Source organism: Emys orbicularis, chromosome 1 (genome assembly GCF_028017835.1).
Source record: "Emys orbicularis isolate rEmyOrb1 chromosome 1, rEmyOrb1.hap1, whole genome shotgun sequence".
Classification (NCBI taxonomy): Eukaryota; Metazoa; Chordata; order Testudines; family Emydidae; genus Emys; species Emys orbicularis.
In genome coordinates this window covers 89695180-89711776 of record NC_088683.1, presented here as the reverse complement: position 1 = coordinate 89711776, position 16597 = coordinate 89695180, and the positions used below count along the sequence as shown (strand labels likewise).

General features: G+C 41.8%; 1 protein-coding gene and 1 non-coding gene across 13 annotated transcripts in view; one reads left to right on the top strand and one right to left on the bottom strand.

Moving 5' to 3' along the window:
* ANKS1B (ankyrin repeat and sterile alpha motif domain containing 1B) overlaps positions 1–16597 on the top strand; it is a 753819-nt gene that overhangs the window by 472311 nt on the left and 264911 nt on the right. For all 12 annotated transcript variants that reach the window (XM_065423481.1, XM_065423480.1, XM_065423479.1 and 9 more), the window contains one exon: positions 7290–7388. In XM_065423481.1, the coding sequence (XP_065279553.1) occupies positions 7290–7388 (99 nt within the window). The remainder of the gene's footprint in view (positions 1–7289; positions 7389–16597) is intronic.
* Positions 4720–4791, bottom strand: TRNAW-CCA (transfer RNA tryptophan (anticodon CCA)). Its single transcript has one exon. It is a non-coding gene; the product is annotated as a tRNA-Trp (tRNA).

Genomic DNA, 16597 nt, shown 5'->3' with positions numbered 1-16597 from the left:
CTTCCAATATGATGACAGTGTGAAGGTGACATATGTACATAGAGTTGTCCACTTCTATCCTACAGGTTGGTTGCAACTGAAGGTCAGTGACCACAAAGCAAAAAACCATACCTTTAACAGATATGCCCTTTGAAAGGACAGGGATCAATATTGTGGTCCTCTAGAAAAAAGCTGCATGGGGACAATATATTGGTCACAGTGGACTATGACACACAATACCCAGAAGCAGTCCCTGTGTGCACAGTAATGGCACATTCTGTAGTGAGGGAACTGCTGCAGCTTTTCTTTTGGGTAGGCGTACCCACTGAGATCCTCGCGGATCAAAGGATGAACTTTATGTCCTGATTATGAAGGGAAACATGAGCACTCCTAAAGGTTAAACCCCTCTAGACCTCCGTGTACCATGCCCAAACAGATGACCTGGTGGAAAGGTTTAATCCAATCCTGAAAAACATGTTAAAAAAATTGTATCTACGGAGACCCTTGCAATTGGGTCCAAGTCCTGACATACTGGTATGAGAGGTGCTGCAGGCATCAACAGGTTTTTTTTCCTTTTGATTTACTTTATGGTGGGAAACCCCAGGGAATCCTGGACCTGTTCAAGGAGACGTGGGAAGAGCAGCCTTCCCAAGACCAAAATGAAGTCCAATATGTGGTACAGATGCATGAATACCTAGTTCTTCTTCAAATAATGTCCCTATGGGTGCTCCACTCTCAGTGCGCATACACCCCTTGTGCCTCAGATGGGAGATTTTAGGTAGCAGTGTCCATTCAGCTTGCACCTGTGCCCCATGCAGCCCTGTGCTCAGCAGCGTGGCTATATAGAACTGTACAGGCAAAACACCCTCAGTTCCTTCTCAATTGCCTCAGCCTGAGACAGAGCCTCAGAAGTGTCCAAGTTGAGCTTACTTCAGCTATATTTTTTTTCTCTTATCTACTAGTTAGTTAGTACGTAGTGTTAGTTTTCTATTATATATATATATATATAGAGAGAGAGAGAGAGAGAGAGAGAGACATAATAGTTTAGCATAAGGACTGTTGTCCTTTTGTGTCCCTTTTTCCCCTCAGGGGAACTTAAACGCTGTGAGGGCATACCCAGTTCTGATATTAAGCACTGCCTTTCATACCAGAAGGCAATCCCGGTGAATGATTGACACTCCCAATGTGTCCATTGCCTTGTGGAGTCACATGTTCCCCAAAAGTGTAACTTCTGCCTGGCATTAAAATCGAGAGTCAGAAAGAACTGGGAATGTAAGTTTTGTCTCCTGATGACTGAGAGTTTATGCCAACTGGCTTCTGACCCCAGCCATGGGACCCACCCCATACAACAGTCTCTGAGCAAGTCAATTTCCTCAATTTCCTCAGTGCAGCCCTAGAGAGAAGCCATACGCTGGGCAGTAGTGGCACTATTCTATTACCTCCTGAGAGCCCCATTTGAACTACTCACGGACCACACTCCCTTGAAGTAGATACAGGAGATGAAAAATACCAACTCACGGATTACACAGTGGTAGCCGGCACTTCAACCTTATGTCTTTCAATGATGGTATCGCCCAGGAGTCCAACATGAGATCACAGATTTCTTTTCCCAAACAGGAGTGTGATAAATAAGAGGGGGGTAGCTCCTTTTTGTGGACACCCAGCCAGCCAGTTAGCTACAAAATCCCTGTTAGTAGCTATTCTCTACTTGCTTTATCTGTAAAGGGTTAACAAGCCCACAGGTAAAAGGAAAGAAGTGGGCACCTGACCAAAACAGCCAATGGGAGGGCTAGAACTTTTTAACATTGGGAAAAAACTTCCCTTTGTCTGTGTGTTGTGGTTCTCCGGAGAGCAGAGACACAGAGGAGCAATGCTGTAAGCAACTTTAAGCCAGGTATGATCACAGATCATCAATTCTTACCTCGAACCTACATATCTGAAGCCTCAGATATGTAAGTAAAGTAGGGAATGTCTAGAAAGATGCAATTAGGGTTATTTTTTTTATTTCTCATTGGCTTGTGGACTCCTCTGTGTTAACCCCAGATGCTTTTCTTTGGTTTAACCTTTAAGCTGAACCTCAAGAGAGCTATCTTGATGCTTAATTTTTGTAACTGTTTCTTTTAAGATCTAGCAAAAAGCCTAAGTTCCAAATGTATTTCCTTTCTTTTTGAGTTTAATAAAATTTACCTTTTTTAAGAACAGGATTGGATTTTTGTGTCCCTAAGAGGTTTGTGCATATATTGTTTAATTAGCTGGTGGCAACAGCTGATTTCCTTTGTTTTTTTGGGGGGGGTGAAAGGGTTTGAGGGTACCCCACAGGAAGGAATTCCCAAGTGCACCTTCCTGGGTTCTCAAAAGGGGAGGGGGGTTGCACTTGGGTGGTGGCAGCATCTACCCATCCAAGGTCAGAGAGAAGCTGTGACCTTGGAAGTTTAATACCAGCCTGGAGTGGGCCAGATTAATTTTTTTTAGAATCCTTGCGGGGCCCCATCTTCTGCACTCGAAGTGCCAAAGTGTGAAATCAGCCTTGACAAGGAGGGAACCCTATCCCTGGGAAGAGCCCCAAATCCTTACTACAGTGGGAGGTATGTGCTGATGGGTGCCCCCTGGACCTACTACACAAGGGGTTCTCAAACTTCATTGCACCACGACCCCCTTCTGACAACAAAAATTACTACACGACCCCAGGAGGGGGAATGGAAACCTGAGCCTGCCTGAGCCCTGCTGCCCTAGGTGGGGGAGGGCCAAAGACCGAACCCCACTGCCCTGGGTGGGGGGCCCAAAGCCAAAGCCCAACGACTTCAGCCGCAGGCAGGGGGCCTGTAACCTGAGCACTGATGCCCAGGACTGAAGTCCTCAGACTTCGGCCCTAGCAGGTGGGGCTTGGGCTTCTGACTTGGGCCCCAGCAAATCTAAGCCAGCCCTGGTGACCCCAATAAAACAGGGTCTGGACCCACAGTTTGAGAACCGCTGTACTACACCCTGCCCAAAGAAGCAGCAAGCTGAGAGGAAAAGAGCAGTGAAGGTAGGTCCTCCAAACTTTTCTAGAGAGGAGTCTCTAGATCAGCCATTTTGCAAACCACAGAGACCTGGTCCTCCAAGGGCTAGAGAGTCAGGACCACAAGAAGAGCAGGGGCAAACCTGAGGCTGGGAGTAGTGGAGGAGTTCACAGTGAGGTTCCAGGCCAGGGTCGATACCAAGGGTCAGAGTCTGAGTCAGATTTCAGGATCTGACTCAGGAGATCTGCACTGTTGCTTGTATGCTTCCTGGAATGCCCTTTGGGTTTAGATAGGGTGGGGAGCCAACCAAGAGCAATGAGGCTGCTGCCTGTCAGACCTCTTGAGACAGGACTGCCCATAGTCTTTCTCCAAGCAGGTCATGGGCAATGGAGCGTAAGCTGGTTCTAGCTGCTACTGAGTGGCAGCATAGAGCTGTCTGCTACCTGGCAGCTATGTAAGCCTGGGTTCTAGACTTGCTGAGCCTTTTATTGAGGGTCTAGCAACAACTAATCAGGGCCCCACTGGCCTAAATGAAAGAAACTGCCTGGCCTTAACAGGTCAGTTGCTGGCTGGGACCAGAGGGGCAAAGGAAATTGAAGGATAGCCAGAGTTTTTCTGGCTGCATTCTACATAGTTGGGTATTCAGGGAGAGAGAGGATCTAAGAACCTTAACCCTGAGATAAGGGTGAAGCTAATGAGGCCCAGGGAGGAAGCAGCAATGAATTGAATCAAGTAGTACATGGCTGATGTTTATAGGGTTCCTGGGTTGAAACCTGGAGTAGTGGGTGGGCCCTGGTTCCCCTACTGGCCACAGGTAAAGTGGCATAAGTCCCAAGTGGGGGACAGACCTTTGTTTGGGAGAACATAAGAACAGCCATACTGGGTCAGACCAATGGTCCATCTAGCCCAGTATCCTGTCTTCTGACAGTGGCAAATGCCAGGTAATTCAGAGGGAATGAACAGATCAGGTAATCATCAAGTGATCCATCCCCTGTTGCCCATTCCTAGCTTCTGGCAAACAGGGACACTTCAAAGTATGGTTTTGCATCCCTGCCGATCCTAGCTAAAATTGTTCAGGCTAAAATTCAGCCCGAACAAATGGCTGAATTTTAAGGGCCCAGAGTCAGGGCTGATGACCCTAGCAAGGGCAGAAAGACTGTTTATTTATTGGACTCTTTAATACCGTGGGAAGGAGTTCATTCAGACTTTGTGACTTGCTTGAGGGCCAAACCACTAAAGATCCACCAAAGCCAGTTGGTAGCCTACAGGGGGCATCAGAGGGAGAAAAGGACTGTGAGCATTTAAGAGGTGAGTGCCCTATTACAAGGTCATCCTAAATGAATGCCAGTAAAATCTTTATACTACACTATCGTGCCATTTGTTTATTACTTATTTACAGAAACTATTTTAGAATTTGAAGTGGGGATTAATATGATTTTTCATACCTCTCCATTTGAAAAGCCAGATTGTCTTTGTCATGAGTCCAACTGCTGTGTATAGAATCATAGAATATCAGGGTTGGAAGGGACCTCAGGAGGTCATCTAGTCCAACCCCCTGCTCAAAGCAGGACCAATTCCCAACTAAATCATCCCAGGCAGGGCTTTGTCAAGCCTGACCTTAAAAACCTCTAAGGAAGGAGATTCCACCACCTCCCTAGGTAACCCATTCCAGTGTTTCACCACCCTCCTAATGAAAAAGCTTTTCCTAATATCCAACCTAAACCTCCCCCAAAACTTCAATTGACCCTGACATGATTTGAACACGCAGCCGTCTAATCTGGAATCAGACGTGCTACCGTTGCACCACAAGGTCCTGCCTTATTCAGGACTGGAACTGTCTTACTCAGCAAATCTTCCTGTGTATTCAGAGTTCTATTGGCTTACTTCTGTGGAAACAAGTAAGATCTTACTACTGACAGGTATGCAGAACCAAAAGAGCTCTGGGAGAGTGAACTGCATTCTTTCCTGGCCTATGCATCATTAATAGCTGAGGCTAGACAAATTTACACTGGAAATAAGGCATACATTTTTAACAGTGAGGCTAATTAACTATTGGAACATTTTACCAAGGGTTGTGGTGGATTCTCCATCACTGACAATATTTAAATCAGGATTGGATGCTTTTCTAAAAGTTGTGCTTCAGGAATTTTTGGGAGAAAGTTCAATGGCCTGTGTTATACTAGATAATCACAATAGTCCCCTCTGGTATTGGAATCTCTGTATAGAATTGCTGTCCAGAATTCATATGCAAGACCTCCCCTTTGTCTTCAAATTCTGATCTGTTATACCTGGGTAATTCCACTGAAGACAATAGGTTTGCACACATGTAATTAAGGCATAATTTGAGGCTAGACATGGGACTGCCAAAAATCAGCATTTCAAACCTGATTAGACAGAAAAGCAACCTCATAGGAAAGGCTGTTCTCATAAGATTTCCAGCCCAGGTGCAGATTTAAAATGAATATCCAAGCCTTATGAGATTCATCCATCACTAATAATGCATATTCAGTGTGTTCACAGAAATGCTACAGTAAGTCATGAGTAAGTAATGTGTTTGCTTTATTGACGTGTTAGCAGCTTTGCTTGAAACATGTACTTCCTTCCAACACTGATTCACATGCAAAAAGTGTTTATTGAAGGAAAATGCAGCATAATATGAAAAATATTTGATAACTACTTTAATTGCAGGGAACTGTAAATAACTAATTTTACAAGTCTTACAATGCCTTAAATGTAATTTTAAAAGAATAATTATCAAACAGGAAATTGCTATCTTGATAGTTTGATGCAGATTAGGCCTGAAGGAAAAAGTGCAGTTTGAAAGTTTATTGTAAGGTGAGTTTTACGTTTTTAAACTTTGGATGGTTTATTTAGCAGTGTTTTATCTTAACTGTTAAATTAACTGAAGAAATATTTTTAAAACAAGAGTAGAATTTAACTTACATAAGCTTTAAAGCATGCTGGACCTTAGCTGGTGTAGATCACCATAGTTCTATTAAAGTCAATCACGAGGAAATACGTTAAAGGGAATGAGGTCACATTAATGTAGAACTGGAATAAGAGGGATCTGAATCTGGCCCACTACAAGCAGTCTTTACAGATCTTTCCTACTTCAATTCAAAGCTGACTATAGAACAGACATAAGAAACCTACAGCATCAAAGCCTTTGGTGTTTTCATTGAAGGTGGAGCAAATAACAATACCAATAGTTAAGATTGATTGCATATGTCTCTTCCAGTGTAGGTGTGTGCACGCCTTGTGCACAGTTGTCGGAGAACTTTTTCCAAGCAGTACCATTGGGGCAACTTGAGCACCCTCTGTTGCCACACACCTCTGCATGCTTGTACACCTCTACCTCGATATAACGCTGTCCTCGGGAGCCAAAAAATCTTACCACATTATAGGTGAAACTGCGTTATATCGAACTTGCTTTGATCGCCCCGGAGTGCACAGCTCTGCCCCCCTGGAGCGCTGCTTTACCGCATTATATCCGAATTCGTGTTATACCTGGTCGCGTTATATCGGGGTAGAGGTGTATAAGGACAGAGCCGCCCCGACACCCCTCAGTTACTTCTTACAGCCAGTGATGGTTGTTGGAGCACTTCCAGTCCTCTATCGCAAGTTTATTTCCCTCACACTTGTATATAGTCTTTTTGTCATTTAGTAGTTAGTTAGATATAGAGTATAGCCACTGTTAGTGATAGGTTTCAGTTTTTAGGTCCTTTTTGGACCAAATTTGATTCTTGGTTCCACCTTTTGCTCTTTATAAGAAATTGCCTGACTCCTCTCAGATGGAGCTCATTCTGTGATCAGGGTTTTGCCCCAGCCTCTCCAGCCCAAGGGCAAGCCATTTTACTAACAAGGCATTTTACTAACACATTACTAAATAATTCTATCTAACTGCATCCACTGTGTTGATCTTATTGTATGTGATGTTTTTTCTAACTTGAAGAAGAAAAGGTATGGGGGAGGGGGAAAGAAACAGATGAGGCACTGTATGCATTTACAGTAGTTACATTTTATGATTACGTCCTTGTCCTCAATCAAATGACAGAGGGTAGAGGAGAAAGTTTCACTTATGGGATTTGTTTTTAGTGGGAACTGCAGTTTCTCCATTGGCAGCACTGTCAGCACACTAGTAATTGTCCAGGAGTTCAAGGTCCTTTCACATTTTGTAGACCTGGAAATCAATGCAATCATCAGTAATTTATTATTCTTGTCATACTGTATGTTAAATAAAGTTATTCTCTTTTAAACACAGTTTAAAGGTTTGTTTCAGGATCTTTCAGATTTGAATATCTCCTTTTTCAGGGAAGCAATGTAATGGAGGATCAGGATCTGTTGGAAATAGGAATACTTAACTCTGGACACCGGCAAAGAATTCTACAGGCAATCCAGCTCCTTCCAAAGGTACAGTTTCTTTTATTATCTGGATTCCAGTAGTATCACCAAGAGCTTTTAATTCTTAAACACTTTATACCATTCTTAAATAGAAATGTGGACATTGTGAGCCTAATTCTCCACTGCCTTATGCTTTTCCTAGTCAATTACACCATGCAAAGTGGGTGTAAAATGCTACCATTCTGGTTTGGTAGTGATTTACGCCCACTTTGCACAGACTTAAATGACTACACAAGTGCAAAGCAGAGGACAATCAGGTCCCATATTCATGATGCTAATTATTTTAGAAATGATTATAGAAATGTTTGGTTTTTCAATATGTTAACACATAAAGCCAAAAACAAATTAAGTGGGGCTAGGGATGTAACTTAGGACAGCTTTTGCTTATAGATTGTTGCGTCACCTCCGTAAATAAATTTCTGTCTAAATCCCAGACCAATTTTTCTTAATATAGAGGTAAGATTGGAAATACAATTAAGTAACCCTAGAAACTCAAGATATTCCATTATGGATGCAATACACATCTTTAATATGTGGATTGGAGACTATCAGTAGTTGCTATATTTTATTTGTTTGTCCTGCTGAGTATATGAATTCTGCTCTTCTGATGTGCGATCCTGTAACTTGTACCCATTTTTCCAACGGACTTACGGTGTAGGATGCAACAGAGGGTCCTGTGGCACCTTTAAGACTAACAGAAGTATTGGGAGCATAAGCTTTTGTGGGTAAGAACCTCACTTCTTCAGATGCAAGAGGTGTTTAAGGTGTAGGATGGTGTTCGTTGCAGATTGAGAGTGTGTCAAGCATGTTAAGAGACTATGCTTGTATCTTTGGGATTTAAACTACATGCTAGATAGAACACCAAAATTTGCCAATGGGTAGTTCACAGCTGATTGCTAATACCTGCTTTTTGCTAGCTTTGCCTTGTGTGAGAAGATGCACTGGGCATATTGTGACCCTGCAGGTTGTCACATGATTTGGGAAGCCACCTAAAGGAATGATGTCAGGCAGAAGCTGGAGTTGTATTCTGACTGAGGCCAAGCAGGCTGCCAAGCAGGGCCCACATGCATATTGGCTCTATAGAAGATAGAGCAGGAACAAAGCCCATTGTAAAGTGTATGAGTGCGCTGGAGTCTGTGGACACCATGTATAGAATGATCAAGGTAAAGATGGAGCTCTGTATCCAGTCTCTGACCCCTACGGGGAATGTGTGCAGAGCAAATAAAAGATTTTTGCCGTCTGTGCAATGAAGATGAATTAGGTGAAATAGGCTTTCTGGTGCATGGATAGATAAGGAGGGGTGTGGTCTTGGGGCTACTTGTGAAGATAAGATGATCTGGCCTGTATTGAGAAGATGGACTGGAAAAGTGAGCTTCTGGTGCATCCTTGTATGTAGATGGTTACAGTCTGTATGTAGTGCAGCATGGTTAAAGATAGTGATATATATTCCATGGACTGTATTGGGAATATAGACGGAGGTAAGGAGGACTAGGAAATAGATTATTTTAGTTTATAGGCAGAGGGTTTGTGAGGTGCTGAATTAAGTTTGGTGTTTAAATTTTAACTGTGAATTTCTTGAGTTTCTGGCATTTTTTTAGCTATAACATTATTTTAACTTCATTTTTTACTTTTATTGTTAGCTCTCTACATTGAAATATTTTGTCTATATGTTTCCTTTTTTTTAGTGGGGGGGCATGCTTTTTCTTCATCTAACTCAAAAAAACTAACAGGATTTTGTAATATTATATGTTAGTGAGATCTGCACTTAATAAATGGGACTCATGAAGATTACAAGCTCTGAAGGCTAGACTTGAAACAGTATACAAGAAATGCCAAAATTAATTCCCACTATCCTGGTTATTTTTATTATTCAGCCCTAGATGTGCATGAAGTTCCTATGCTAAATCCCATCATCTGTTCCATATTTGCAAAACAAATTTGACAAAAAATCCACAACTTGCACAAATACAAAAAATGATAAACGTCCGTTTCTAATTGTGCTTGCTGTATGTGGAGCTAGAGATTCAAAGATTCTGCCACACATACTCCCATTGAGTAGTTACCTTACTTTAGAAGTAGGGACTCCCTGAGGCATGAGGTACTACTCAGTATGAGTAAGGATGGCAGAGTCAAGCTCTAAAGGAACCCTCGAAACCAGCTGTTTCTGAGAACAATGAGTCATGCAATTTCCTGGTAGAATCCACATTCTGTAAATCTGAGATAGTTAAATTCCTTTGAATGACTGGAATCAGTGCTGTATAACAGTCAGAGGGTGTTTAGAGGTTGCCAGCTGAGGCAAAAAATAGTCCAAAAAGATCATGTTCTTAATGCATCTTTAATGCAGAAATATTATACCAAAACGAAGGAGGATGGAAGCAAAAGCTATGCATCACAACTCTTTATTTAAATGACTTGGCAACACAAGAGAGCTTATACAGAAACAGTACGTCATTTTCTATTCAAAACCCAGGTTTTTTTAAGACAGAGCTGCCAAGGAAGCTATATGACCCATAAATCAGTATTATAACAACTCTTCTCTAATAGAGCTCATCCTGGTTATATTCTCAATAGCACACTGCAAATTTTGAAAATCCTTTCACGTCCTGCAGGGAAACGTACAGCGCTAGTATATTTGTTAATCTGTTGATGAGTCCAGCCCCATCATATTTTCAAGATAAGTATATACATTTTTAAGTGTTTTAAGATACCCAACCATGTAAGAACAGTAGGACAATGGAACAGACTGCCTAGGAGGCTGTGGAAGCTCCTTCACTGGAGGTTTTCAAAAGGAGGCTGGATAGCCCCCTCTCTTGGATGGTTTAGACCCAACAAATCCTGCATCTTGGCAGGGGTTTAGCCTAGATGACCCTTGCAGTCTCTTCTAACCCTATGGTTCTATGAGTGATGATAGATAAAAAGCTTTTAATTTAATTTACTTTTAAAACTTCCCTACTTCCATTCACAATTCTTTTAAAACTTCAAGGGGTTCTTGTGGGGCTTTTTTGTATTTCTCCTCCTGTGATTGTCTATAACTAGAACACCGAAGGAAGGGGAAGTGTTTTTTGAGAAACTCTTATGTCTTGACACTACTTCAAACCCAACTTCTTGCATCAGAAACTACTGGATAAGCTTAGAGAGTAAAATAACAAGTGACAAATCTAATGTTAGACTTTGAAAATGTTGTTTTTTTAAAAGCTTTCCTTTACCTGATCCAACCTTCATTTTTGTGGAAATAGGATTGGAAATGCATCAGAGAGCCAGTAGTGCAAAATGAAAACTGTCCTTTGATGCTTAGATGCTGGTTGCCTGCTGAGTAATGAAACTTTTGCATTTCTGACACCAATGAAAGATTTAGGAACTTACCTGCTAAAGTTTATAATACACCTCTACCCCGATATAACATGACCCAATATAACACAAATTCAGATATAACTCAGTAAAGCAGTGTTCCGGGGGGGCGGGGCTGTGCACTTTGGCAGATCAAAGCAAGTTCGATATAACGCGGTTTCACCTATAACACGGTAAGATTTTTTGGCTCCTGAGGACAGCGTTATATTGGGGTAGAGGTGTATTTTAGAATTGGAAAAAAAGATTTTTTTTTTTAAATAGACAAATTTCATTCTGTACTCCCCTATACTGTATTTATACCAGTATAACAAAGAGGATTTAACCTAGAATCTTTAAAATATGTTACTATTTTTCCCTTAGTAATGATTTATCTAACGAGAAATTGGTTGAGAGACTAGAGTATAGTATGGATATAACAGATAAACATAGTTGGAATCATCCAATCAGATTACTGCTTTCATAATGCCATTTTTTAATTATAGTGTTGGGTTGGAGATACTGGACCAAATTCTGGTCACTCACTGATGTACATGTGGAGTAACTCCACTGAAGTTAACAGAGTTACTCAAGATTTATGAGAGTCTAAATGAGAGCAGCCTATGGCTCATTACTATTAGTTTAGGGTGAGAAGGAAATTTCTGTACAATTATAACTTGTGAAATTATTACTTTACAATTGAAATATATCATACCTGGTCCTAGCTTGAGGGCAAATTTCTTAACAGAGTTTGACAAAATCTGGGCATTTGTTTCAGAGTGAAGGGAAATATATTAAATAAAGGGCCCAAAGAATTAAAGGTGTTAACATAGCCCAGTCACTGTCCAACTTTAAATAGTTTTAAACAAGTTTGGGGCTTGGTATACAGAGACCTTAGCCTGCTTAGCATGATGGCAAATGCACCATTAAACATTCTTTTAAAGTTTTATTAAAGATACAGAAAAGAAAGAATAACAGTTAAAGCATTTGAAATGCAAAGTATTAAATACAGTTTTTATTTTAACGTCTCTTGTTCCCTTTCCCTGAAGAGTTTTTTAGAAAGAAAGGCCCCTTGTTCAACAGTTTCTTAGATGGTATTAAAGATTGTAACTGCTGGCCTTTCTGGGGAAAGGAGAAATTAGTTGAGATGGGCTGGAGCTGTGGATGATGATGATACAGACCAGTCCTGTTTCCTATAAAGACAAAACAAGACAGTCACACACAAAAGGGGGTAGAAAAGAATAGCAAAGATAGAAAATGCAGCTTCTGTCTCTGGTGTTGCAGCCTCACTGCTGGAAAAACACAGGCCAACACATAGTCTTATCACTGATCAGCCACTCTGGCAAACTTTTACCAGCTGTTTTAGGGCATTGTTTTTAGTTGCCTCTTTAGTCACAGGCTTACAGCAATGTTGCCAGCTAAGCCAGACTCTTATTACACAAAAGAAGAGAGATAGGAAAGAAAAGAAATGAGGTGGGGAAGGGAAGGGAAAGGACACACAGGAGGGAGGAAGGGAGAAGTGGGAGATGAAGTCCCATCCCAGGTAACGTTTGGGATTTAACCAGTGCCAGTGGAGGTGGCGGTGTCATTTGGGTCCTTCTTTTTGGCCCAGTCTGGTCAAGACATTTTTCAGGATTAGGACGAAGAAGGTCCCCGGAGATAGTGGAGGTGGCAACCCAGATGATAAAGCTTGCTGCAGTGGTTATTGGCAGACAGTTGCTTCTGCTAATCTTTCCCAAAAGTCTTTTCTTTTTAAGAACCCCAAAAGGAAGTGTTGGGTGGAAGAGTCTGTCCTCTTAGTATTTTGTCCACCAATAGGCCTAATTTCTGACATACCGACTTTGGTCCATTGATTTCTGGTCTTCTGTTCCTCTTGATTACCAGTCACAATTTCAACACCGTTTTTGTGGGGTATTAGTAAAACCCTTTCTGTTTAAATTATTCAGTCTTTCTATCTCCTCCTTACATCTTTTCTTAATGATCCGTTATATAAAATTGTGACCATTTATGAATTTTTGCTCACTTTTTACAGTTTAGTTTACAATTAGGGTAAATTTGTAGGTCCAATTATCACAACATAATTACAAAATAGAAGTTAAGTTTTAGGGGTGGAATTTTCAAAAGCACTTACTAAGTGAATAGGAAGTACAAGTCCCATTTGAAGAGGGAATTCACACAGTGCACAGGTAAAAGGAAGCACAGACAAGTATAGAGATATAGCGGGACACCTAGTGCACAGCAGGCTACTGTGGGTAGATCTACATCCCAGCTTGCTGCAAACTAAATGTCAGCGTAGAAAAGTCCTTAATTAGGCACTTTTGAAAAATTTACCCTTAGGCAAGAATGGACCTGTCCAGATCCTTGATGGTTGGGACAAGTCATTTGATATGGAGAATGAGAAGCTAATGAAAGGGTTTGAAGGAACATTTGGAGGAACAGGATAGTCATGTGATTTTTTTTTAACTCCATTCTTTTGGACAGAATGGAGAGTGAGGTGAGAGGTTACAGCTGTCTTTGTTGGTAGTATCAGCAAGAGGCTAAGGACCAGCTGTGTCAAATTGTCCTCTTACTCTTAGAGGTGCTCCCTGCAGGTCAATGTTTGAGGCATGTTGGTGGTGCAGTGTGGGGAAGCCTGCCCTGCTACTGTCCTTACTATACCACTGTCCTTTCATGACCACTACAATCACATGGAAATGCTTTATAATGGCCACTAAACATTGAATCATAACAGTAGATCTGGAATTAACGTTCAAAACTGTTTGCATCAACAGCAAAACAACAAGTTTTCTCACCACTGTCTATTCACATCACTGCTAAAAAACACACTCACATTGTATGAAAAACAAAACAAACAAAAAGAACCTCCTAGCTGCAAAGACGCTGTTTGTAGCTTACTGTATTATATACAACAGGAATGGTGTTCATAGCTATCTAATCAAATTCAGTTGTATTTTTTAATGTGTAATTCCCTTAAAAAGGCACACAATATGTCCAAAACTAACAACAAAAATTGCAAATAAGTCACATAGCCTCTTAAATCAAATCTTTATTTCCTATGTTGTGTTTGGCTATGCCTTTGGGGAAAATACTGTTCTTTAAAAGACACCATACACACAGGATTCCTACTTTTGAGTCTTAGCTTCCTTGGGTAAGACATGTTGGAACTCCCCTTGTTCTCAGATTTTTTTGTACTCCAAGGACATCTGTAGTTGGATATGAGCCCTTTCCTGTGACCTATTCCAGCTACTATTGGCTCATTTCCCTTCAGAATCTTCAGTCATGCCTTTCTAACTGCAGTTAGAAGTTGTGCCCCAGATTTTTCCCAGTGCTGCTCCAGCTCTTTCTAGGACACTGTCTTACTTCAGGCAGTCCTCTTTATTCTGTATTGGTCTCTCTCTTCTCAGTTGTTCCAATTAATCAGCTTTCAACTGGTACTTAACCTTTTGTCTTGAGTTTCCTTTGAAGCTTCAGTTGTTTTTTTTCTTATTGAAGTCTGGGGTTTGAAGCAACTGCTCTTTGTCTGCCTATAGAAGTTCAGAACAGTTGCTTCTTCCAAATACTCTGCCTGTGATAGCTTTGACCAATGGCTTTGTCTTCCACTCTTGGGAGGTTTTTCAGGGAATAATCAGCAGGAAAATTCTCTCCATCTCCGCCTCACCACATAGAATGTGAGTTTTCTTTTGTGCTTTTTGGATAATAGACTTCCAGTCCAGAGACCCCTGCCACCAGATCCCTGGAGACATAACTCCAAACTTGGCCTAATTTGTTAAGGCACATTCTCCTGATCGATGAGTGGACTCCAGAATCTCTATAGGGTATCTCATTTATCTGACTGGAAGGATATGTTACAATTAAAATGTGCAAGAGCACTTAAGTCCTGAAGTATAGAGAATTGGTGGTAGTGAAGAAGAACCCAATATACCAATGAAGATTGCTGAACACTTTACTACCAGTCAGGAAAATACTCTGGTGCTCTGGCACCTCTGCCTTTGTGTGCCAGGGTTAGGCAGGTTTAGTGCCCTTTGTATCTGCCTCAGTGCATAGGCACCAAGCAGAAGCACTCCAGAATCTCTGCCTAGGTGCATCACTGTATTAGTGAGGAGATATCTAACTATAAGGGCCCCATAGAGATGAGGTGCTTCACGCTCATTAGAGCCATAGAAGTAAGTTGCACCTCTGTGCAACCACACCAGAGAAGTGAGATGCCTTGAACTTGGGGCACAGGCGTTATGGAGGTGAAATGCCTCTGCACTGGAACCTCAGCTTTGGAACATAAGTACTTTGGAGCCTCCATCTTGGTGCCGCGGTGCTGAGGTGCCTCAGCACATTGACGCCTTTATATTAGCACATCAGTACCACTGCAACTGGGTTGCCCTGGCTCTCCAGTAACTAGACTCTGGTGTGCATTGGCTTCGTGGTGATTAGGTAGGCTGGAGCTTCACATTGTATCTTGAGGAGGAGCACCTTAGAGTCTAGCAGTCAGAGCTTAGGTACCATGAATAAGAGGTGCTCCATCATGAAGCTATATTATATGACAGCAGTGGTGCCCTTCTATCCCTAGACATCAGATAGCCCAGCACAGTACTGGAGTACTAGTGCCTTTTCAAACTTCCCTAGTATTGTGTGCAGGAAAAAATGTTGTAGCACTAGCCATGCTTGAACTTGCCTGGTGTGTTCTGCTCTAAGGAGAAGTTTTGGAACATTGGCATCTACTCTCAATTCCCATATATCCTCAGTGCACAAAATTTGGATTGATGGAATATTATGAAGTTGTTTGGTAGGTGTGCTTAGACCTTTTTTATTATATTAAAAGAAACACATTTCTCCATATCAGAGTACTCATCCATGAGTTACCTTCAGGACCTTATTGGCATTAAGGCATAGTATCCAAGGGTGAGTTTTTGATGCTCTGACAAATCCCACATACAGTGACTCCATTAAATGCCCTATCTGACATGGGAGCCAAGCTGCTCTGCTCAACATAGATGCCTTGTTTCATTGCCTAGTTGCTAGCCCTAATTCAACTTTTCCTTCATTAGTCCCAGCTCAGCATATTAGAGGTGCCATTTTCTTCTTCGAGTGCTGTCCCTATGGGTGCTCCACTTTAGGTGTCGGTGCATCCTGGCACCGCTGATCAGAGACTTTTGGTAGCAGTGCCTGGTTGGGATGTGCGTGCGCAGTAGCCGCCTTGTGGTACTATTGGCACTCACGCATCCCAACCCCTTCAGTTACTTTTCAACCATTCTTGGCTGCAGGCGGAGCTCCAACGGCGGTGTCTTCAAATGACCTAAAATGGAGAAATAGAACAATTTAAATAGCAATTAGGGTTTAATTAGTTATAGTTAGTAGGTAGTGTAGAAATAGTCTTAAGCTTCAGTTTAAAACAATTTAGACTTCAAAAAACAAACAAACACACAACTCGGAGAGATCCCTCGCCTTTATTTATCCCTCTAGAAAATTAGAAAAAGATAATGCCAGGTTTGGCTGGATTCAAAAGATGCACTTTGTGCAACGACGCGATGCCCCTCTCAGACGGCCACTCATAGTGCGTCCGTTGCTTAGGGGAAGTGCACATTCCCCAGAAATGCACCCACTGCAACAACCTCAAAGCCAGAGCGAGGCGAGACAGGGATCTTAGAATAAAAATGATCCTAACGGAAAAATCCCTTACTCCTCCATCGGACACTAGCAAGCCCACAGGAAGAGAGTCTCCAGGCACCTCCTCCCTGGATAGAGCAAGTACCCTTTCCTCTCAGTCACCTCTTCGAGTGTGATGTTTTGGCTTTGTGCCATCCTTCTAAACAATTCTTGGAATTGTTTTGAGTTGTCCACTACTGTGGGTGGGCAGGGGGAGCATGACTGACTCATTTGGGGATGAAGAGGAGCTATGTTCT